The following is a 24,167-nucleotide window of genomic DNA, read 5'->3' as shown; positions in this document are numbered from 1 at the left end:
AGCTGGGCATGGTGGCGCATTCCCTGTAGTGACAGCTACTCGGGAGGCTGAGGCGGGAGGATCGCTTGAGCCTAGGAGTTTAAGGCTACAGTGAGATAGGATCATGCCACTGCACTCCAGTGACAGCAACAGAGCAAGACTGTGTCTCTAAAAATTTTCCTTTTTCAATAATAAATTAACTTTATCTTAATGTAACTTTTAACTTCATAAGCTTGGCTTTAAAATGTTTGACTTTTGTAATAACACTTAGACACATTGTACAGCTATACAAAAACATTTTTTCTTTATATCTTTATTCTTAAGCTTTTTTTTTTTTTTAGATTGAGTTTCACTCTTGCCCAGGCTGGGGTGCAGTGCCACAATCTCAGCTCACTGCACACCTCCTGAGTAGCTGAGATTACAGGATTGTGCTGTCACACTCTGCTTATTTTTGTCTGTTTAGCAGAGATGGGGTTTGGCCACGTCGGCCAGGCTGGTCTCGAACTCCTGACCTCAGGTGACCCACCTGCCTCAGCCTCCCAAAGTGCTGGGATTACAAGTGTGAGCCACTGCACCCAGCCTCTGGCTGCACTATCTGTGGCAGAATGGGACAGGTAAGACTGAGAGCCAGGACATCTGGCTTTTGCCTGTAACTGGCTGTGTGACCCTGGGGAAGCTCTTTCCCCTTTTTGGGTTTTAGTTTCTTCATTTGAACAATAAATGGAAGACTAGGCAACTGGTATGCTTTTCATACATTGAGAGTTTTTCCATACCAACATTCTAGAAGCTAGCTCCAGATACCCTCTTGTGCCCCTTCTCTTTCATGAAAAAAGTCCAATACTGCTGACATAGTTTGGATGTGTGTCCCTACCCAAATCTCATATTGAAATGTAATCTCCAATCTCAGAGGTGGGGCCTGGTGGGAGGTGACTGGATCATGGGGGGTGCATTTCTCATAAATGGTATAACATCATCCCACTTGGTACTGTCCTCTTGAGAGTGAGTTCTTGTGAGATCTGGTTGTTTAAAAAGTGTGTAGCACCTCCTGCAGAACTGTGAGCCAATGAAACCTCTTTTCTTTATAAATAATTACCCAGTCTCCAGTATTTCTTTATAGCAATGCGAGAATGGACTAATACCACTGACAATTTTCCTTTTCTTTTCTTAAAAAATAAAGTCCAAAATTACACCCTAAGATCCCAGGTTTTACACAAGGCAGTTGTAATCTCTCCATCATCCTCACTGTCCATTTCTTTCTTTCTGGGCTAGACACTGTGTGTCAGAGAAGCTCAGGGGACCCTGGGATTCAAAGCTGGTGGAATGGACCCTCCCTCCCCCCACAAGCTGTAATAACCTGCTGGAATCCCACACAACCTGAGGGCTTCACTGGTCAACAGCTCTGCATTTGGTGTTTTGTTTATGACTGAGTTGCCCAGGAAAATGGCTTGAGGCTGCACTCAACTGTTTCAAGGAGCAGCACTGGAGAGGCTGCTCAGTTCCCTGTGGTTCCTGATGCCACCCCTTCTCTTCAGGGTAAGGTTGCCTAGAGGACAACAGTACATAAGGCTTCCAGCCCAGCCCTAAGAGATCCACCCCAAAGACCCCACAGAGACCGGCATGAGAAGTGGGGTCACAGGTCTGGTGTCAGGCAAACCTAGGTTGGAATACTGGCTCCATGAGGAAGTCACTTAACCTTCTCTGGGGCACAGGTTCTTCATCTGTCCCTACCTCTGAAGGCTGTTCTAAGACAGAATGAAAGTTAAGCTACTTAACACAATGCCCATGATGCCAGAATTACTCTAAATGGTGGAATCCTGGAGAATCTGTCATCTTGGGGGTTCTCTAGGCAGGCAGTTTGCCAGGGGTGGGGCTGAGATCCAGATGTGCTGCAGGTCCCAGTCCGCTGCAGAATCATGTGGCTGCTGGAACTGAGGCTCCCCCAGGTCCTTGTAGGAGCTGAGGGTAAGAGACCCATTTGCCAAACAACTTAGAACTTTGGGTCTCAGTTTCCTTGTCTTTAAAGTAGCAGGTAGAGTTCATGAAAACAATTAACACAGGCTGCCTGCAATTCCCCTGTAATCTCTCCCAGTCAGGGGAGGCCTCAGAGGTGAGAGGGAGGACAGGAAAACACGGACGAGTGTGATGGCTCAGGCCTGTAATTCCAACACTTTGGGAGGCCAAGATGGGAGGATTGCTTGAGGCCAGGAGTTTGAGATCAGCCTGGGCAACACAGTGAGACCCATCTCTGCAAAAAAAATAAAACAATAAACGAGGCATGGTGGTACACATCTGTTAGTCTTAGCTACTTGGGAGGCTGGGGCAGGAGGACTGATTGAGCCCAGGAGTTTTAGGCTGCTGTAAGCTGTGTCTGGGTGACAGAACAAGACTCTTAAAAACAAAAAACAAACAGCCGGGCGCGGTGGCTCACGCCTGTAATCCCAGCACTTTGGGAGGCCAAGGCGGATGGATCACGAGGTCAAGAGATCGAGACCATCCTAGTCAACATGGTGAAACCCTGTCTCTACTAAAAACACACAAAAAAAATTAGCTGGGCGTGGTGGCGCGTGCCTGTAATCCCAGATACTCAGGAGGCTGAGGAAGGAGAATTGCCTGAACCCAGGAGGTGGAGGTTGCGGTGAGCCGAGATCGCGCCATTGCACTCCAGCCTGGGTAACAAGAGTGAAACTCTGTCTCAAAAAAAAAAAAAAAAAACCTAGCACAGGAGGGAGGGGCTATGGGTAGAGGGGTACTTCCAGTGGATGGGCTATTACTGTTTTCTCAGGTTGGTCAAGATCACAGGCCCATGGAATGCTGGGGCCAGAAAGCACTAAGGCCACAGCATCAACATCTACTTCCCAGAGCATAACATCAAGGCCCAGAGCAATTGGGTAATGTGCTGGGAGTTAGTGAGTTTGAGGGAGAGTCTGGGTTAAAACCCAGATCTCCAAGCAGGTTTAGGGAGGATCTTAGAAGTTTTAGAAAACATAATGCTTGGTTCCGGCCAGGCATGGCGGCTCACACCTGTAATCCCAGCACTTTGGGAGGTTGAGGCAGGCAGATCACCTGAGGTCAGGAGTTCGAGATCAGCCTGGCCAACATGGTGACACCCCATCTGTACTAAAAATACAAAAATTAGCCAGGCATAGTGGTGTCTGTAATCCCAGCTACTTGGGAGGCTGAGGCAGGAGAATCACTTGAACCCAGGAAGCAGAGGTTGTAGTGAGCCAAGATTATACCACTGCACTCCAGCCTGAGTGACAGAGTAAAACTCTGTCTCAAAAAATAAAAAAAAAAAAAGAAAAAAAAAAAAGAAAAAAGAAAACATAATGCTTAGTTCTGGTTTAAATTTGCTCACTGACTTTTCTTCTTTGGCGAATCAAATCTAGCTTATGACTCATAAACTAGATAATTATGGTAGTCTAGTTTATGATTCAGATACACTAGGGTTGTAAATTCCTACAATTCAACTTCATGATTTAGCTCTAGTGCTGTAGGAGGGGGCCCAGAGCTGGGGTCTGTCACTGCACTCAGGCCTGTGGGGGCTGGGTAACACCACCCTGCAGGTGGTGGTGAGAAAAAGAGGATTGGGTGTTGTTCTGTAGGGAGGCGATAGGGCAAGGCCTTGGGGACAGGGCACTGGGGGCCCACCAGCTGGTGTGGCCTCAGTCTCAGGGTGAAGGAGCACCCAAGTAGCAGTAGAAGCCTCTAGGGAAGCTCAGCTGGTATCATTGATGGGAGTCCGGGTGCCACCCAGCAGTCTCTCCTGCTCGGTCTCCTCTGCCAGGGGCCGGACCCTAGACAGGCGGCCCAGCAGCGGGCGGTGCAACCCGTTGTAGAGGGCGGTGCCCATAAGGAGTATGAGGAAGCCAAGGATCTGCAGTGCATGGAAGGCCTCCCAGCCCAGTGCCAGGCTCAGTGCCCAGATGACAACAGTGCGCAAGCTGTCCAGCACCATGCGGGTGGTGGCACTCAGTTCCTTGGTGACGCTGATGCCTGCGAAGTTGAAGAAGGCGATGCTGCTGATGTTGCCCAGCAGTGCCATGGCAATGAACGGCTGCCGGCCCACCTGGCAGAAGGCGTCCAGTGCATCCTCCAGCGTCCCACGAGGGTTCCCGCTGAAGGAGCCAGCGGGGATGTAGTACATGGGCACCAGCAGCAGGGAGAGGATCACGAAGCCAAAGAGGCCTGGGGAGTAGAAGAAACAGTTACACTCTCCCCCTCCCTCCAGTACAGCCCACCAGCTCAGCCTCCTCTGATCTTGGTCACTCCCTCCCAGTTTTCCTTATGCCGGCTCCCTCCTTTCACGTCCCTCAGCCTCTCATCAGGAGCTTGTGGCCTATTAGATGGGTTCCAGCTGTCCCTTCTCCACTTTCACTTAGGGTTTTTTTGACTGGATCAAGAGTAAGAAATACATTTTATTTTGTGATCCAGTACATGTGTTCACGTGAACACAGGTTCACGGACACACACACACTCATGAAAACATAACTACCCTTACAGTATATAATGCTCTGATATTTTAAAATTCTATTCATTTAAAAAAAGAACTGCCAGCTGCAACTGACTACATTATTTTCACAAGTCTGGAAAAACACAGCTTTCTAGTTCAGTGTGTTACTGGTCTCTGACAAGGAGCTTGCGCCAGAAGGTAAGTCCATGCATTGCTTCATTCATTAAGGTCTGGCTTGAAAATAGAAATGAGTGGAAACAGACTGCATGCTCGGTGACATAGCTGATTCACATTCTGCCTAAGCTCCTCAGCTCACTGGGGGCCAGACAAGAGCTGCTCCCCAACAGGTACTAGCTCCCAGGCCATTCTTTGAAAGCACAGCTCTATCTTGCTAATCTCATCATTTTGATAGTTACTTCCCTGCTCAAAAACTTTCAGTGATTCCTCCTGCCTGTCATTTAAAGTCTAAATCTACTTGCCTGATGGTAAGGTTCTCTAATGACATTACCCCAACCTACTTAATTCCTCATTATTTCCCCAACATTAGACCTATATTGCAGTCAAATTATTATTATTATTTTTTGAGACAGAGTCTTGCTCTGTTGTGCAGGCTGGAGTGCAGTGGCACGATCTCAGCTCACTGCAGCCTCTGCTCCCCAGGTTTAAGCAATTCTCCTGTCTCAGCCTCCTGAGTAGCTGGGACTACAGGCATCTGCCACCACGCCCAGCTAATTTTTGTATTTTTAGTAAAGATGGGGTTTTGCCATGTTGGCCAGGCTGGTTTCAAACTCCTGACCTCAAGTGATCCCCCTGCCTCCGCCTCCCAAAGTGCTGGGATTACAGGCATAAGCTACCATTCCCAGCTGCACTGAAATTATTCCTTACTGATTTTCAAATTCATGTCTAGCCCCCCGTGCCTTTGCTCTGTTTGGACTTCCCTGCTCCTACTACTGCCTGTTGAAATGTGCAGCCAGAATGCCACCCTCCCTGCCCTGAGAGACTCAGATAGGCATGGTCAATGAGACATCAGTTGAGCACAAGTGGTCCAAGCTTGAATTCACTGACTGCCCTTTCTTCCTGCTGGTCACCTCCTCTGAAGGGCTTGCATTTCATTCATCTCTGTCCTTGGTCTCCTCTAGCTCCTGGCACAGCAGGTGTCAGAAGATATGTCAAAACACATCTGGAAGGCAAGTTGGGGGCAGGAAGTTCACCGCCCCCCTCCCCGGCCCAGTGAACCCTAGTACCTTGTCCTGTGCTCCGCTCCCCATGTTCCCTTCCACCCTACTCCTTCCAGGTCCCTGTTCCCACACACACCCTCAGTGCCAACTGCTCGCAGTGGGTGCACGTTGTGTTTATAGACGAACTTCTCCTCTAGCACCATCTGGATGGCAACGATAATCTGGGCCATGATGATCAACAGGTCCCCTGTAGGGAAGGAGAGACCCAGATCAGACCACGACTGCACTGGGGCTGGGGGCCAGGAAAGCATGGCCACAGGGACACAACATGCCAGCCCCTGACCTCTGCAGGGCCCCCTATAGTTCACAGGCAGAGTCAACACTGCCTGTCCCTGATCCCCTGGTCCCTGAGGGGCAGGCCAGCAGTGCTGGGCTGAGGCCCCAAAGGCCTGCCTGTGTCTGAGAGCTGCCCCACGGGGTAAGATGCAGGTCTTTCAAGAAGCAGCAGGCTTTAAGACATTTCTTGGTTGATCCTGACCCTGAGTGACCCAGGACGGTCACTTCCTTGTAAAATGGGCTGTGATGCATCCCTTCGGGGCCTGTGGGGGTCACTGTGATGATGAACACACAGTGCTCAGCACCAGGCTGGGCACTTGGTAAGTGCTCAATAAGCAGCCGTTCCTTTCCACTCCCAAATCCAGTAGTTTGTATGTCTGCATCTGTATCAAAGGACAAGCCAGCCTCTCGCCCTCCCCGGCCTGCCACTCTTCCTTGGTGCAGCCACATCCCTCTGCAGTCTTCCCTACATTCTATCCATCACCTCCAGGGCTACCCACCTCACCCAGGGCTTGGCATATGGCATATGTCAGAGCCTGTATGAGTCTGTGCTGGGGTCCCAAGGAGGACTGGGCAGGATAGGGCAGCCCCACGTCCCTGCCCCTGGCCGCACCTGTGATCACTTCGCTGAGCTTGTGCTGATTGTCATGCTTGCTCAGGAGGTCAGCCAGGCCCACGACCACCAGCCCCGCGATGGTGGCTAGGATGCCCAGCCACTGGCTCAGCACCAGCCTCCGGCCCAGGAAGGCCACCGAGAATAGGCCAGTGAATATGATCACCGCACCCCGCAGCATCTGGAAGCTGGAGGCACTGGTCATGTTCAGAGCTAGGAGAGGAGAACGAATGACAGTTAGCTTCTGAAGGCAAAGGCCATCTGTCACTAAGGAGTTTTCGGGGATGGAGGCATGCCGAGCTACTACTAAGTGCTCGATCAGTCCTGCCTGTGATCCTGTGCATGTGAAGTCTGGGCGAATGGTGGGATGAGGTGGAGGTGGGTGGGATGGGGCTCTTTCATCAGTAGCCCCTTCAGCCACAGCCTCCCGAGCAATTCTCAGCCTGGCCTGGTTACTCACCCACATACATGAGGCTGGTCCCTGTCATGTCACAGAGTGCTGGGGGCAGGAAAAGAAGGGGGTTGAAGGGCTGCTGGTGGTCCACGCTGGAGTCTGATTGCCCTGCGGCTCTGCACCGGAGGAGGTAGAAGGCAGCCAGGCAGGAGAATTCCCCCAGGAACATGCCCACTGCCTGTGGGGATAAAAACCCGAGGACTTCAGAGCTGGAAGGGACCTTGGGGATCATCTTTGATTATTTTTTTAATGCAAACTTTTGTCAAACAAGAGCTTACCCAGAACCCCAACATGTATAATAGACAAATGCAGAGCTGCCATGGAGGCCAGAGACTGCCTCCTAGGTCCGCCCCCAAGACCCCTTACATCCTGACGAACCCTAAGGCTGTGCAGAGCACTTTCTGAAAACAATCTGTCTAGTCCAAATTGCAGGTGGAGAAACCCAACAGAGGCTCAAAGACTTATGTAAGGCTACCAAGCAAGTTGCTGGTAGAGCTGGAGCTGACATTTGAGTCTCCTGATTCTCAGTTCAACAAATAATGTCTTCCATTTATGGTGTCTGCCCTGTCCCAATTGTGGTCTGGGCTCTCAGTGGATAGAGAGCTGACTTTAGTCACTAGGGTTGATGTTTTCCACATATCCTGACTTGTATGTGGTGAGGACATGACCACTTGCCAGGACTTTCACAGAGGATGGTGTTCTTTGCCCTCTTCTAAATCGTGGATTCTTCTCTGGGAAGGGAGAGAGAGAAGTGGATGGCGCTTCTGGGAGCAGGAGAAGGCTCTACTCCTAGATCAGGAAACAGCCTGGCCTCATGGTGGGGATGCCTGGTCTGAGGCCCGGGAAACAGGAGGTAGGAGGGACAGGGCTAGATACCTGGAGGAAGGGATGCTGGAAGCTGTGCTCTTTGCTCCCTCCGCAGCCCTCGGCCATGAAGTTGTCTGCCCATCTGTAGGAGAGACAAGGAAGGTCAGACCCTGGCAGCATCCTGCCCTGATGCTAGTGAAGAGGTTCACACCTCTTAATTGGGTGACTCAGCCCCAGAGTGGGACTCCCTCTCAAAGGGGCCAGTCTCCACATCAAGGAGTTTAACTTGGCATTTCCTCAAGTTACTGTGTTTGTGCCTCTGTAATACACAAAAGTCATAGATACTCTCATGTCATTATAGTCACTGTATATATTGTGAGGTATCATTTACACTCATCACTCATGAAAATTACAGTAGTCAGACCCACTTATAACTTAATGTAGTAGAAAGCATATCTATATACCTGGACGCAGTGGCTTATGCCTGTAATCCAGCACTTTGGGAGGCTGAGGTGGGTAGATCACTTGATGTCAGGAGTTTGAGACCAGCTTGGCCAACATGGTGAAACCCTATCTCTATTAAAAATACAAAAATTAGCCAGGCGTGAGGCGGAGGGTGCAGTGAGCCAAGATTATACCACTGCACTCCAACCTGGGTGACAGAGCAAGACCTTGTCTTAAAAAAAAAAGCATATCTCTATATATCACTATAAAACAAATTTGCTTTTTTAAGTGTTTGATAACTGTATTTCCATTTAATTACTTCTTTTGTAATCGTTGGTCTTTTTATTTACATGTTTTAAAACATTACTGTAAGAAGAGGTCCATAGGCTATGCCAGACTGTCAAAGAGTCCCACGACATGAAAAATATCAAGAAGTTCTGGTCTACAGGAGTATCTGGGTCCTGGGAGATGACCACCTAATATAGACCACCTGCTTACCTTCAAAGCACCTGAATGGTTTGGAAGATCTTTCTAATGCTGACTTTCAAGCAGGTGGCAAAGACATCATACTCATGGCGTGACCTCCCAGTTGGCACCTGGCAGATGGTGATAACTGATTATGACATACTTCCCCAATGAGCCCAGAATCCTTTGTGGCATAGAGCTTTGGGCAGCTTAACCACCAATCACTCTGAACTGTCTACCATCTGTCCATGAAAATTCCTTCTCTTGAATTTCATCTTTGCTGGGCTTGGTTAGGTCTGTGGAGTCTTGTTTAATCTTTCATTTGAAAGCCCTTAGGTACTTGGGGCCTTTTTGACCTTCTTCTAAATCTTCTCATCTCCTGGCTAAACAGCTCCAGCCTCTCCTAACCTTTCACCCCTGGCCACTGACTTCTGGACGTACTCTGGTGGACCCAGGCCCAGAGCCAACAGCATGTGATCTGGCCCAGACGGAGGCTGGCAAGGCATGGCCCCTCCCTCATGTTGACACCCCGGGTTCACTGACACAGCTCCAAATGCATCAGTCACATCACGTGCTGACTCAAGTCAACATAGACCCAGAGCCGTTTCCTGTGGGTTGCCGACCTGCTCTCACTGCAGCATGCCCTATGTAGGCAGTGGATGTCTCTAAAGTGCAAGACTCAGGACTTCTTTTTATTAAATGTCTTTCCTTGAAATGTCTTTCTAGGGCAGTCACATTGCAGTGCACAGCCTTGCACTGCCACTGGCTCATCTCTGTAGCGAGCCTCAGCTCCCAAAGGGTGGGGCAGTCCTCTGGTTCCTGCACCTCCCCCGCAGTGCCCGGAGCATGCGCCACTGGTTTGACAAAGAGCCTGTCCAGCTTAGGCTTCTCTATGCCTGAGTTTGGGGAAGAAAATAGGGCTATGGCAAATCTATTCCACAGTGAGAGACCCCACCTTCTCCTGGAGATGTGGAGAAAGAGGGGTAGTTAAGAGTGCTTGTCGTTTTTGGGAATAGCAGGAACAAAGGAGAGTTGAAGGGAGAAGTTTGGACAGAACCGGGTAGAAGGCAGAGAGAAACCTGGAGCTGGCAGGGCTTGGGGACCAGGCTATAACCAGTCCCAGTCTCAACGGGGCAAAGAAAGCCCTGCTATAGAACAGGGAGTCTGGGAGCAGGGGAAGGCTCCATCCCAGGTCAGGAAAACACCTGACCTCATGGGCTGGAGTCTCATTTCTTTCTCTTTTTTTTTTTTTTTAAGAGATAGGGTCTTGCTATGCTGGCCAGGCTGGTCTTGAACTCCTGGGCTCCAGCAATCCTCCCACCTAAGCCTCCTGAGTTGCTGAGATTATAGGCATGAGCCACTGCACCCATGGTACCTAATTTCTGCCTGCCTTGCTGCTGGCTCTTGGGTCCCTGGCCAGGACAGGACATGGAACGTGGGTAAAGGCCACAGACCAACTGTATGGCTCACCCCAGCAAGGCTGCTCTTGAATCCAGTTTTGCGTTTGCAGAAAGAGCTCCCTAAGAAGGCCTGCGTGAGGCAACTGAGTGAAACACAGGCAAAGCAAGGAAGAGAGAAGAGGTCAAGCCTTACCAAGGGCACAGAGCCAACTGCCCAGAGCAAGTGAAGTCAGAGAGATGGGAATCCTCAGGCCATGAGCCAAGGGTCCTCTAGGAGGGACAAGGGAGCTAGTGCCAAGTCCATGAAGGTTGACCAGAAGCCTCAGGCAAGGATCATTATTATTATTATTATTATTTATTTATTTTCTGCAGGGGGCAGGTCTGGAAGCTGCTTCCTCATTCTGGTACCACACACAGATCACAGACTGCTAGGCTTAAAAAGTCCTCCCCAATCTGGCAGTGGGGTCACCACCCAGAGCTCATGCTGCGCTAATGCCTGAGTCACTTATAGTAATGACAACTCACACACACAGCACATTCTGGTTCCCCATTGACAGTCATCTGAGAGAACTCAGCACCCAGCCGCTTCCACATCTCTCAATCCCTTGCTCCTGGCACATTACTCTACAGAAGCTCAACACTTTTTGTTGAATGAATGAGACTTCCAGATCCCTCCCAGCAAACAGGCCAGGTACTGCAGTGTAGAGGCCATGTTTCCATGAGTCCTACTTCCCACCTGAGTCTGAGGTCCCTGTGCTGATAGAACAAGCTGGTCCATAGGGGAAACCCCTTGGGGTCTGTCCTTCCCCAAGGTTGGGGTGCTTCTTGGGGAGCTGACTGTAGGGCTGGTGCTGTGCTCCCTACCTCCCACAAGGCTTGTCTTTGCTTTCTCCATGAGTAGGTCTGCCTAGACAGGCCTGGCTGGCAGCGCTCCCAGCTGGGGAAATGGAATCTCTTTGTATCTGACAGCCTGGGCTAGGTTGACAGCCCAAGGGATTGGGTGTCGGCAGCATGGGCTGCCCTGCCCAGCCTGAGACGCTCAGGCCTGCAGGTACCTTGGGGCAGAAAGCCAGGCTTCTCATCCTGAAATGGAGACGGGCTTCGGCTCATTGTGCGGAATCAGAAGGACCCCAGTCTCACAGGCTAGAGCCAAAATCCAGCCCCAGTTTACTTGGGGATGACAGCAATGACCCCTAAGGTGGGAAGCACTTTGCTGTCAGTGCTTTGCAATGTTTAATATTTTTTTTTTTTTAGTTTTTAAAAAATATGGAACGCTTCACGAATTTGCGTGTCATCCTTGCACGGGGCCATGCTAATCTTCTCTGTATCGTTCCAATTTTAGTATATGTGCTGCTGAAGTGAGCACCAACGTTTAATTTTTGTTTTTGTTCTTGTTTGTTTCTGAAACGGAGCCTCGCTCTGTCACTGAGGCTGGAGTGTAGCAGTGCAATTTCAGCTCACTGCAACCTCCACCTTCCAGGTTCAAGTGATTCTCCTACCTTAGCCTCCTAAGTAGCTGGGATTACGGGCACCCGCCACCATGCCCAGCTAATTTTTATATTTTTTGTAGCGATGGAGTTTTACCATGTTGGCCAGGCTGGTCTCGAACTCCTGACCACCCACATTGGTCTCCCAAAGTGCTGGGATTACAGATATGAGGCACTGCGTTCAGCCAACATCTTTTTTTTTTTTTTTTGAGACAAGGTATTACTCTGTTGCCCAGGCTACAGTGCAGTGGCACTATCACACCTCACTACGGCCTCAGCCTCCCAAGGCTCAGGTGATCCTCCCACCTCAGACTCTTGAGAGCTGGGACTACAGGCATGGGCCACCATGCCCGGCTTTTATGTATTGCCTCGTTATGTTGCCCAGGCTGGTCTCAAACTCCTGGCCTCAAGAGATCTACCTGCCTCAGCCTCCTAAAGTGCTGGGATTACAGGTGTGAGCCACCGCACCTGGCCCCTGGTTCCTTAAATGCATAATTCATAGGGCACTTTATGGGGGCTGTCCCGTTAAGCCTTATAACAAGGATCCTCATTTTAGATGAGGACTCTGAGGCTTGAGGCAGATCCAGGGTCCAAACCTTGCTTGAATTTATACTCAGAAAAGGCAGAATACAGAGAAAACCCAGAGTTTTGAATCCCACAGGCTGGACAAGTTATAGGAATAATCACACCAACACTGATCAACTGTCAGAAGTAACACATGATACAAGGATATATACATGACCCAGCACATGGCAGGTATTCAGCAAAACTCATTTTCTGCCCCCTCCCCTTTCTCTTCACTGAGCAGAAGCCATCTCCCCCTTGTAGCGCTCAGCGTGGCCCCAGCTGCACTTCAGCCTGAAAGCTTCTGGAAAAACATCTGGAACCTGTCCTGTTGGCTGAGACAGAGGTGGCTGGAGGGGCCTCAGGCTATTGTCCCTGCAGTTCACAGAGCCACAATGCTGAAATAGAAGAAACTCAGCCATCAGCTCAATGAAACTCCTTATTTAACAGACAGGAACCCAGGGCCAGAGAGGGCTCGAGGGGCCCACAGATCCTCAGGTGTCCAGACAGGGCCAGTACCCAGAAGCTCAGCAGGCAGTCATGCGCCCCCTCCCTGATGCTCTGAAGCTCTCCTCTGAGTTCCCTCCCCGGCTGGTGGGAGGAGAGGGGCAGCCTAGCAGATGAGCCTGTCTTCTCCGCAAACACTGCATTCTGGGGAAATGGCCTCCAGAGCAGGAGGCCCATGGGGCCCTAGTGAGGAAAAGCTGAGGCCGCACGTTTCAGAGTTCCCTGCGCCTTGGCGGGCAGGCAGGCTGGGGAGTGGGCTCCCTGTGCTGGGTGGTGAGTCACTCCCTAGCATGGCCAGGCCCAAACTCAAAGCTCAGCATTCTGGGAAGTGTGCAAGTCCATGTGAGCAGGGGTGGCGAACACAGACTGAGGAAGTGGCGATGGGGCTGGCTTGGGCAGATTAGCTGTGGCCATTCCCATAGAATCTCTGCCACTTCCTCTTGTGTCTCTAGCTTCTCAAGCCCAGTGAGTCCCCTTCTTTCTCCTGCTGGGGACTTACTTCTGTAAGTAAGTCCTTTGGCCCTTCTGGGCCAAAGCTTGTCTACTCTCTGGGGTGCCAAAGCAGGTAGCCCTGGCTTCTGAGGTGACAATGGTGAGCCCTCTTATCTCTATGGACTAGAAAACCTTCCTCATGCTGGGCGTGGTGGCGCATGCCTATAATCCCAACACTTTAGGAGGCCAAGACAAGTGGAGTGCTTGAGCCCACCAGCCTGGGAAACATGGCAAGACATTGTCTATACAAAAAATACAAAAATTAAATGGGCATGGTGGTGGGTGTCTGTGGTCTGATCTACTTGGGAAGCTGAGGTGGGAGGATGGCCCAAGGCTTCAGTGAGCCAAGATCATAGCACTGTACTCCAGCCTGGGCAACAGAGAGAAACCCTGTCTCAAAAAAAAAAAAAAAAAAAAAAATCCCAGCACTTTGGGAGGCTGAGTCTGGTGGATCACCTGTGGTCGGGAGTTCAAGACCAGCCTGACCAACATGGAGAAACGCCATCTCTACTAAAAATACAAAATTAGCTGGGCATGGTGGTACATGCCTGTAATCCCAGCTACTCAGGAGGCTGAGGCAGGAAAATCGCTTGAACCCAGGAGGTGGAGGTTGTGGTGAGCTGAGATTTTGCCATTGCACTCCAGCTGGGAACAAGAGTGAAACTCTGTCTCAAAAAAAAAAAAAAAAAAAAGAAAAGAAAAGAAAACCTTCCTTAGTAGATCTTCAGTGTCTGGGAAGAAGGTAGAGCAGGGATCATCAAGTCCATTTTACAGATGAGGAAACTGAGGCTCAGAGAGGTCCAGTGGCTTACCTATTCCCCAGCTCCTAAGCCTCATGCACTTTCCACTCTACCACACACTGTCCTCCTGATTTAAGGCTTCGTCAAGCCGGCCCAAGAATCCCTTTGAAGCAATTATCCCATGCCAGTTCATGGAACCCCAGGGTGGTGGAGGCAGCTACCAAGGGCAAACTTTGGAGCTAGCACAGAAAGGACACAGAAGAAGAGCGAACACCTCTTCTCTAGTAGAGGCCTAGTGGTTTCCAGGCTTCCTCCCACCTTCCTGGCAGGGTCCCTGGCCTGGGCATGAAGGGAAGTCAGGCCGATATCCCTGGCTGGGTGGGAGGGTCCTACAGCTTGCAGAACTTAGGAGGGGAGCTGAGCCTTGCTTAGTGGGCATCTACTTGACTCTGGCTCTTTTTATTTATTTATTTATTATTTTTTGTAAAGAACAAGGTCTCCCTATGTCAACTAGGCAGATCTTGAACCTCTGGGCTCAAGTGATCTTCATGCCTCGGCCTCCCAAAGTGCTGGGATTACAGGCAGGAGCCACAGTGCCCAGTTGACTCCAGCTCTTCAGATGCAGAACCTCAGCTGGATTCAGGAGACTTGGGCTCTGAAATGAGCACCTGCAGATGGACACTGGCTCAGGCAGACAGAAATGGCTTGGCCTAAAGGAGATGGTGGACAGAAGGTGCTGGTGAGGAGGTTCTGAGGAAAACAGCCAGGGAAAGAAGAAGCTACTTCACAGGGAGGGGCCCCCTGCCAGGACCCAGGGATGGGGCCACAGGGCCAGCATGGCTGGTAGCAGTCTCCCAAAGCCTGCTGAGAGTGCAGAGAGGAAAGCTGACCTGCGGCCCCAGCACAGCAGGCAGCACGTGCTCACATGTGCTTCCTCATCCACTGCCTTTTGTCCTCCCAAGAACCTGGGAAGGGAAACATCATGCTCTTGTCACAGGCCAAGAAACCGCCAGAGGCAACCACAGGCTGTCAGTGTCAGCCTTGAGTGGCCCCGGCTCCAGCAGGAGGATAAGCAGGGTGGTGACAGCAGGGTCTCTTGGCTGGCTGAGAGGTTTGCTGCCCAGTCCTGGAGGGAAGACACATCAAAGGCTGGGAGGGGCCGGGTGTGGTGGCTCACGCCTGTAATCCCAGCACTTTGGGAGGCCGAGGCGGGTGGATCACGAGGTCAAGAGATTGAGACTATCCTGGTCAACACGGTGAAACCCCGTCTCTACTAAAAATACAGATGATTAGTTGGGCACGGTGGCGCATGCCTGTAATCCCAGCTACTCAGGAGGCTGAGGCAGGAGAATTGCCTGAACCCAGGAGGCGGAGGTTGCAGTGAGCCGAGATCGCGCCATTGCACTCCAGCCTGGGTAATAAGAGCGAAACTCCGTCTTAAAAAAAAAAAAAAAAGGCTGGGAGGGCAGATGCCACTTACAACTTCTACAAGCACAGGCTTGTCTGTCCTGGCCTCAGGAGCTGTGAGAGGAAACCCCCAGGAAGGAGGAACTTTGGGATATCACAGCCATAAAAGAAGCCCCCATTCAGATACCAACAAGTTGAGTCACAGAAAGAAACTTCTCCTGGGGCCTCTTCTGTTAAATTGTGGGGATTAGGCTGGATGGTTTCTATACTTTTAACAACTCTAAATGCCCCAAGAATGACTGGAGAAGTCCCCAGCCACACCCTCCAGTGGTGGTTAAGAGCACGGATGCTAGAGCCAGACCAAGCTGGTTTAACTCTGCCACTTAGAAGCCTAGTTGAACTTGGGCAAGGACTTTAATCATTCCCTACCTAAGTTTCTTTATACAGGGATATCAGCCCCTATCCTCTGCCTGATAGGGCAGTTATGATAATTTCCTGAGACATGAAAGGGCAGAGCAAGGCCTGGGGCATGCGAGGTACTCTTTGTGCACGAGCTGAGCTGGTTCTGCTGATTGTCAGCACATGCTTGTCTGTGCCTGCAGGGCTGGCTGGAGTGCAGTGGTGTGATCTCGGCTCACTGCAACCTCTGCCTCCTGAGTTCAAGCCAATTCTCCTGTCTCAGTTTCCTGAGTAGCTGGGACTACAGGCACACACTACCATGCCCAGCTAATTTTTGTATTTTTAGTAGAGATAGAGTTTCACCATACTGGTCAGGCTGGTCTCAAACTCCTGACCTCAAGTGATCCGCCCCCTCAGCCTCCCAAAGTGTTGGGATTACAGGTGTAAGCCACCACAACTGGCCAGAAATGTGATTTCAAATCCATACTTCACATCAGGGTGTACGCAGCTGCTCCCACATGTCCTTTCTCCCTAAGAGTATCCTTCTCAAGATTTGACCTTAGAATACTGTTTAGGGTCCAATTTGGGGTCCTGTCTGGGGCTGCAGGATCCTGAGAGGCCCCACACCAGCTGTCAGGCAGGAGACAGGACTGAAAGTTGGGTCTGTCACCTGGGAGCCTCTTTTCTGACTCTTGGGCTGCCTGTAAGGGCGACGCCTTCTGGGATTGAGGACCTCTAAATTTCCTACCTGACTGGTTTGGAGCTTTTTAAGGAAGGAGGTGAGTCAGCACAGTTTACCCCAGCAGTAACTGGCAATCTGGATTCTCCTTGGGTACAGTAGCCCTGGCAGACTTACAGCCACTCTGTAAGCACTTGACCGAGGTCTTGGCTGGCAGGACAGAACAGAAGACTTGCTTTGCTGCGTTCAGATCCTGAGATGGGATCCCTCAGGCTGGGGCCTCTGAACAGCTAACGACTCAGTATGAGGAGTGACCCCCTCCGCCTGACCCCCACAGGAGGATGCAGGGCCTGGGAAGCCAGCAGTTCTCCACAAGGCACATCTGGCCAGAGGCGAACCAGAGGATCAGGTGGGCCCCACCCAGGGCTCCACTGACTTCGCCCACCATTTGTGAAAGGGAGAACACTGTGACTGCCAGGTGTGTACACATCTGTCTCCACCTGAGATTCCAAGCATCTCAAAGGCAGGGACCGCCTCTTGGTCCCTTCTGTCCCCTTCCATCACACACTGTAGGTACCATATACATGCCTGAGGAGGTCCTTTTTGTACCACTGATGGAATATGCCAGGTATAAATGCCTCAAAAATGAATAAGAAACGGCTATTTCTCCTTAAAAGGCTTATAGTTTCTCAAAGTATGAAGCCAGATAGAAAACTCAGGGGACCTGGAACACCACCTTCAGAGTAGAAAAGCTCCTGATGAGAGATCTTCCACACCACACCAACCCCACCTCTCTCTGGAGCCTGACAGGGCCCAGGTGGACATGAGGTCTGACTTGGAGAGGGTCACTGTCCACTGTTCTCCATGTAACTTACTATCATTTCAGACAAAGGCCATTGGCCACTACAGCCCTTATGGTGAAAAGAAGGGGCAGGAAGGCCCTGCCCTGAGATGGAGACAGAGAGGCAAAGAGCTGCCATCCTGCCCACAACAGAGGCATGCCCTGTCCCTCAGCCTCATGACTGGCCTGGGTCCTCAGTCCCTAAACTCCTGGGAACTATCCCCCCATCTCACCCCCTACATCAGAACCGGACTGCCCACTTACCCTCTCTGTCTGAGTTAATGGCACTTCTCTTCTCCCAGGTGGAAACCCTGGAGTGATCCTTGTTTCTTGCTCATGTGGGTCAGGCCTGTGACCATTTGGCATCTAGACTCTCCCTTCCTTTCCCTTCTTACTGCCACCTCCTAACTCTGCTCATCTGTTATCCAGCAGCCTTGGAGTGGTCTCCCCTGCACCAAACGACTCTTCATGTGGACCATGGAGTGAATCACCTCACTTTCAACATGTCATTCCCTGGCTCAAAAGCACTTCTCTGATTATGGGAGAAAATCTAGCCTGGGCATTTGGTGCTGGTTACAATCGACTCTGATCTGGCCTTTCCATAGAATTTCCTTGCCTTAAAGTCTCAGCCACATTCCGAAATCCCACCTAAGCTTCAAGGTGCAGCTCTAACCCCTCGTCCTTGCGGGGTTCGTGGGGCACCTCCCTGTCTGCAGCCTGAGCCCTCCACTCTCACTGGGTCACTCGGCCTGCACGGCCACTACAGCAGCTCGTGGGCACAAGTCCTGGGGCCTCTCCCAGGTCGTGGAGGGAGGTACTCAGGGTCGGACGCCAGCAATAGAAGGGCCGTGGAAAGGAAGCGGTCCAACCCTCCTGTTTAAAGATGAGGAAACAGGCGCTGAGACTGAAAGTGACAGCAAATCAAAGCCGGGGCTCGGATCCCCCAGCCCCGGGAGCAGCCCGGCTCCGCACTTCCCAGGACCTCGCATCCCTTGGGTGGTCATAAAGCGCGCGAACCGACCGGAGCAAGTGGGCAAGCAGAAGCCAGAAAGGCAGGGCCGAGATGGAGGAAGGCGGAGAACGAGGGCCGGGGTGGCCAAGGGCCCGCAGGCCCGGTAGGGCCCAGACTCACTTTGCTGAGAGCGTGTTGATGGAGCCGGTAACGAGCATGAGCCCGGCCAGGAACAGCTGGTACTTGGTCCAGGCCATGGCGGCGGACGCCGGGGCTCGATCCAGTCAGCGGTGCCGGGCCCCGACACCCGGGGGTCGCCAGCGCGAGCGCTTCCGGGCAGGGCGTCACATGACCCCGCAGGTCCCGCCCCGCCCGTTCGCCCCGCCCCCGGGGAGCGCGCGGCAGCCGCGGTGCCAGCGCTCTGCAGAGTCGGCCGGAGCGCTTTGGTGGCCACACGGCGGCCCTGGCAAATCATGGCCCAGGTCTTCCTATTTTTTTTTTTTTTCTCTTTCCTGCCCTTTCCTGCTTTTTTTTTTTGGTTGTGGGACGGAGCCTCGCTGTTGCCCAGGCTGCAGTGCAATGGCACTATCTCGGCTCACTACAATCTCCGCCTCCCAGGTTCCAGCGGTTCTCCTGCCTCAGCCTCCCGAGTAGCTCGGATTACCGGCACCGGCCATCACGCTTAGCTAATTTTTTGTATTTTTAGTAGAGACAGGGTTTCACCATGTTGGCCATGTTGGTCTCCAACTCCCGACCTCAGGTGATCCGCCCGCCTCGGCCTCCCAAAGTGCTGGGATTACAGGCGTGAGCCACTGCTCCTGGCCTTGATTTCTTATTTTTATCTTTGGGACTTCCTGTTTGTAAAAGGGGCTGATGGGACGGTGCAATCAGGGCGCATCATGGATGTTACAGCATTATGTAAATCGTTTCGAAAGGTTGAGCTGGGCTATGTCAGAGAGAAGCCCCGAAGTGGGCCTGCCAGGAGTTCCCTGGGGACCCTGTAGAGAGGAGATTCCCACGCTGGACGTTTCCACCTCGGGGCTCCTCTCTGACACTGCCCACCTTGGGTACAGTTCATATCTTTCAGCAAAGTGGCGAAGGAATCTAGCTCCAGTTACCGAGGATACCATTTTATAGCTGAGGACAGTAAATCCAGAGAAGCCGAGTGATTTGCTTAAGAACCTGCTGGTGAACAGTAGGGTAGGGATTTGCGAAGGAGTTCTCTAGTCTCCAAAAATCTGTCTCTTCTGCATGGCCCCTGCACCAAGCCCTGCTCACTGCTCCTTTGTGGACTCTGGTCACAGCTCAGAGACATCCAGGCAGAAAGACCATCCCTAGGTTTGTTTGAAGAAGGTGTTGATGAAGAGTCAAACTCTAAAGTATTTGGAGAGATTTATTCTGAGCCAAATATGAGTGATCATGGCCCATAACACAGCCCTCAGGAGGTCCTGAGAACATGTGCCCAAGGTGGTGGGGGGGGGCAGCTTGCTTGGTTTTGTATGTTTTAGAGGCACGAGACATCAATCAAATACATTTAAGAAATACATTTGTTTCGTTTAGAAAGGTGGGACAACTCAAAGCCGGAAGGATGGGAGGGGGTAGGGGAGAAAGGGGAAGAGATCTATCTATGCTAATAGAGATTTTTTTTTTTTTTGAGATGGAGTTTTGCTCTTGTCACCTAGATTGGAGGGCAATGGGGCAAACTCGGTTCACTGCAACCTCCACCTCCCAAGTTCAAGCAATTCTCCTGCCTCAGCCTCCGGAATAGCTATTATAGGCACCTGCCACCACACCCAGCAATTTTTTTTTTTGTATATTTAGTAGAAACAGGTTTCACTCTGTTGGCCAGGCTGGTCTTGAACTCCTGACCTCAGGTGATCCACTGGTCTTGGCCTCCCAAAGTGCTGGGATTACAGACAATAGAGATTCTTAACAGATGCAAAATTTCCCCAACAAAGGACAGATTTGAAGGGCCGTTTCAAGATATGGCAAAGAAACATGTTTTGGGGTAAAACTTTCTACTTTGTCATGTAATATTTTGCCAGAGTCAGATTGGAAAGTAAGTCACGATATATAGGGTTGAATAAAACCTATCTGATGAAAATTTATGGTTTATAGGGCATGACTCTTTTGACCTCTTAGATGAGGAATTTGGGCAAGATAAAACAAATCAAAGCTTAGTCCTCAGAGGTTTCTGGCTTTTAAATTCCTACTCTTGGCCGGTCATAGTGGTTCACACCTGTAATCCTAGCACTTTGGGAGGCCGAAGCGGGCAGATGGCTTGAGCTCAGGATTTCCAAACAAGGCTGGACAACATGGCAAAACTTCTACTAAAAATGCAAAAGTTAGCCAAGTGTCACGACAAGTACCTGTAATCCTAGCTACTCAGGAGGCTAAGCAGGAGGATCACTTGAGCCCTGGAGGTGAAGGTTGCAATGAACTGAGATTGTGCCACTGCACTCCACCCTGGGTGACAAAGTGAGACCCTGTCTAAAAAAAAAAAAAAAAAAAAAAAAATCTGCTCCTACATACCTTCCCCAGTGCTCTAGTCTGCACTCATGCCCTGTCATGCCAGAGGCAAGGCCCTTTTGTTACCAGAGAGGGGTCCTGATCCAGATCCCAAGTGAGAGTTCTTGGACCTGGCATGAGAAAGAAGTTGGGGGAAATCCATAAAGTAAAAAGAAGTAGTTAAGAAAGTAAAGAATAGGCCGGGCTCAGTGACTCACGTCTGTAATTCCAGCACTTTGGGAGGCTGAGGCAGTTGGATCATGAGGCCAGCAGTTCCAGACCAGCCTGGCCAAGATGGTGAAACCCCAGCTCTATTAAAAAATACAAAAAATTAGCCAGGCATGCTGGCACGCGCCTGTAATCCCAGTTACTCGGGAGGCTGAGGGGAAGAATTGCTTAAACTTGGGAGGCGGAGGTTACAGTGAGTCAAGATTGCGCCATTGCACTCCAGCCTGGGCGACAGAGCGAGACTCTGTTTCAAAGAGGAAAAGAAAAAAAAAAGAAAGTAAAGGATAAAGAATAGCTACTCCATTGGCAGAGCAGCCCTGAGGGCAGCTGGTTGGCTATTTTTATGGATATTTCTTGATTATATGCCAAAGAAGGGGTGGATTATTCATGAGTTTTCTGGGAAGGGGGTTCTTCCCCTTTTTAGACCATATAGGTTAGCTTCCAGATGTTGCCATGGGATCTGTAAACTTCTGCAGCGCTGGTGGGAGTGTCTTTTAGCATGCTAATGTATTATAAATAGCATATAATGAGCAGTGAGAAAAACCAGCACTGGGCACTTTGGGAAGCTGAGGCAGGCAGATCATCTGAGGTCAGGAATTCAAGACCAGCCTGACCAACATGGAGAAACCCCGTCTCTACTAAAAATACAAAAATTAGCCAGGCATGGTGGTGCATGCCCGTAATCCCAGCTACTCAGGAGGCTGAGGCAGGAGAATCGCTGGAAACCCGGGAGGCCGAGGTAGTGGTGAGCCGAGATCGAGCCACTCTACTCCATCCTGGGCAACAAGAGCGAAACTCTGTCTCCAAAAAAAAAAAAAAAAAAAAAAATGTTTAGTGATACTTAGAATGAATAAAATACAGCCCTGCGGGCAGACTGGGGCAGCCCGCAGTGGCAGACACCTATCCCTATCAGAGGCCATTCCTATAGGCCACAGTGACTCAGTTGGTAAGGCTCTGGATCATTTTCCCCATGTGTCCAGGCCAAGGGAACGTCCTGAAGTAAATATTACTAATGATCATTATTAATGACCAGACCGACATGATGTCACTAGCAGCACAGTCTCTGTCTGTGTCTACAGCCACATCATATGATGAATTTTGATTTATCACAATGTTCTGACCATTCATCAAATGGTCTGAATGGTCTGTGGATCCAGGAGACAGAATTTATTGGCAAATACACGTGGAGCCCACTAAGTGTAAGGCCTAGAGCCAGATATGGGGTCCTAAGGAAGACGGAAGCAAGACAAGGTCACTGTCCTCAAGGAATTTGAGATTCAGTGGAGGAGAGGGGTCAGCACTGCATTAACCATGCAGCAAGGTGAGAATGTGTAAGAGGCAGGCGGGTTGAGGGAGGGATGGATTACCTAAGGGAGTGGGCAAGGAGGGGACAACAGTGACAATCAGAGCTGTCCTGGACCAGGTGCCCCGTCTGTGTCAGGCCTGTGCCTGGAGCTTGACCTCTCTGGCCTCGGTTTTCACAGTAGCCCTGTGGAACTGGAATCAGAGGGAACCTGAGTAGGGACTTGAAGGAGGAGCAGGATTGCTCCAGGTGGGGAAGGCAGGGTCATCCCAGCCAGAGACAACCACGTGGACACCATGGGGTGGCTGATCAGCCCTTACGCCAGGGTGTGACCTACAGTGAGGCTCCAGGTCTCTGCCACCTGGCTAGAATGGGCTTTAGGGGAGAAAACTAGAATAGACATTAGAGCCCTCAGTTAGTCGTGAGCCTGGGCTAAGGTATCATGGCCTCAAGGGACAGGAATTCTGAGAAAAATAGAGAGGAATGGTCAGAGGCATTTGAACCAGAGTGACTCTATCCTGAATAGGGGCTGGGTAAAATAAGACTGAGACCTACTGGGCTGCATTCCCAGGAGGTTAAGCACTCTTAGTTACAGGATGAGACAGGAGGTTGGCATGAGATACAGGTCACAAAGACCTTGCTAGACCTTGCTGATAAAACAGGATGCAGTAAAGAAGCCGGCCAAAACCCACCAAAACCAAGATGGCAACAAATCTATGGTCAAAAAGGGGAGGAACCCTCAGTTCCAGGAAATCCCCGCCCCTTTCCTGGAAAATTTATGAATAATCTACCCCTTGTTTAGCATATAATCAAGAAATAACTATAAGTATACTCAGTTGAGCAGCCCATGTCACTGCTGTGCCTACGGAGTAGCCATTCTTTTATTCTTTTACTTTCTTAATAAACTGGCTTCCTCTTTACTCTGTGGATTCACCCTGAATTCTTGTGTCTTGCTTGAGATCCAAGACCCCTTTCTTGGGGTCTTGATTGGGACCCCTTTCCGGTAACAGAATCAGGGTGAATATGTGCATGCATAGGTGTTGAAAAATCTATCTATCCACCTGAAATAATAAAAATGATCAGAATTCAATTTTAAAGAGTTTATAAAGAAAGTGAAAAGCTGGGGGTAGCCACCTGGGAAACACAGATTCCAGAGAAATGGGGCCAGCACTTTAGAATTCAAAGTTAAGGTCTTTCACATCCTGGAAGTCTTGGGGAAAAACAAAAAAGTTAAGGTTTTGATTATATAGGCAGTAAACAAAGACATTTAGTAGGATTATACCATTTTCTACAACAGGTTGGTTTATGAGTTATAACATTAGTTTTTCTTTTCTATACAGCTTGTTTTCTTTTCTTTACAACTTGTTTTTATTTCCTTTCCAATTTAGAAGAGTGTATTTAACATCCCATCTTGGACAACGTGATAGTCATGAAGTCTGTACAGAAAGTTGATCTGTAATGGCCAGACATGGTGGCTCATACCTGTAATCCCAGCACTTTGGGATCACAGGTGGATCATGAGGTCAGGAGTTCAAGACCAGCCTGGCCAAGATGGTGAAACCCTGTCTCTATTAAAAATACAAAAAAATTAGCCAGGCATGGTGGCAGGCGCCTGTAATCCCAGCTACTTCGGAGGCTGAGGCAGAGAATTGCTTGATCTCAGGAGGCGGAGGTTGCAGTGAGCTGAGATTGAGCCACTGCACTCCAGCCTGGGCAACAGAGTGAGACTCTGTCCCCCCCGCCCAAAAAAAGTTAATCTGTAATGAAGATCGACAGTGAAGCAAAGGGGTCTTCCTTGGCACCCTTTAGTCATTTATATTTTACAAAACAATGTAGGCAAAGAAAGAAGCTAATCTAATCAGAGAAACAGAGGTTATAGCTCACTAGGTTACAGCTGCCTGTCATGTGACCCAGGCCTCACAATCACATTCCCT

General features: G+C 50.4%; 1 protein-coding gene and 1 non-coding gene across 2 annotated transcripts; both read right to left on the bottom strand.

The window, feature by feature from the left end:
• Positions 1–1,068: 1,068 nt before the first annotated feature.
• Positions 1,069–18,500, bottom strand: SLC35F6 (solute carrier family 35 member F6). Its single transcript, XM_012475532.3, has 6 exons — positions 18,375–18,500; positions 7,887–7,959; positions 7,017–7,188; positions 6,557–6,769; positions 5,744–5,854; positions 1,069–4,164 (listed from the first exon to the last, which is right to left on the bottom strand). The coding sequence occupies exons 1-6, from the start codon at positions 18,449–18,451 to the stop codon at positions 3,695–3,697; spliced, it is 1,116 nt and encodes a 371-aa protein (XP_012330955.2). The 5' UTR covers positions 18,452–18,500; the 3' UTR covers positions 1,069–3,694.
• LOC135269741 (U6 spliceosomal RNA) lies at positions 11,387–11,492 on the bottom strand. Its single transcript, XR_010338005.1, has one exon. It is a non-coding gene; the product is annotated as a U6 spliceosomal RNA (small nuclear RNA).
• Positions 18,501–24,167: the final 5,667 nt, after the last annotated feature.

This window comes from Aotus nancymaae, unplaced genomic scaffold, assembly GCF_030222135.1.
Source record: "Aotus nancymaae isolate 86718 unplaced genomic scaffold, 86718_ANA_hifiasm-v0.15.2.pri h1tg000057l, whole genome shotgun sequence".
Lineage (NCBI taxonomy): Eukaryota > Metazoa > Chordata > Mammalia > Primates > Aotidae > Aotus > Aotus nancymaae.
Note: the sequence above shows the minus strand (reverse complement) of the source record. Positions and strands in the feature narration are given on the sequence as shown.

Excerpts from the sequence above, each read along its gene's own strand:
- SLC35F6 (XM_012475532.3), bottom strand. The coding sequence starts at position 18,451 with ATGGCCTGGACCAAGTACCAGCTGTTCCTGGCCGGGCTCATGCTCGTT. Across the intron at positions 6,770-7,016 it reads GACCAGCCTCATGTATGTGG|CTCTGAACATGACCAGTGCC; the intron begins GTGAGTAACCAG and ends CTCCTCTCCTAG. Across the intron at positions 5,855-6,556 it reads GCTCAGCGAAGTGATCACAG|GGGACCTGTTGATCATCATG; the intron begins GTGCGGCCAGGG and ends CCTTCCCTACAG.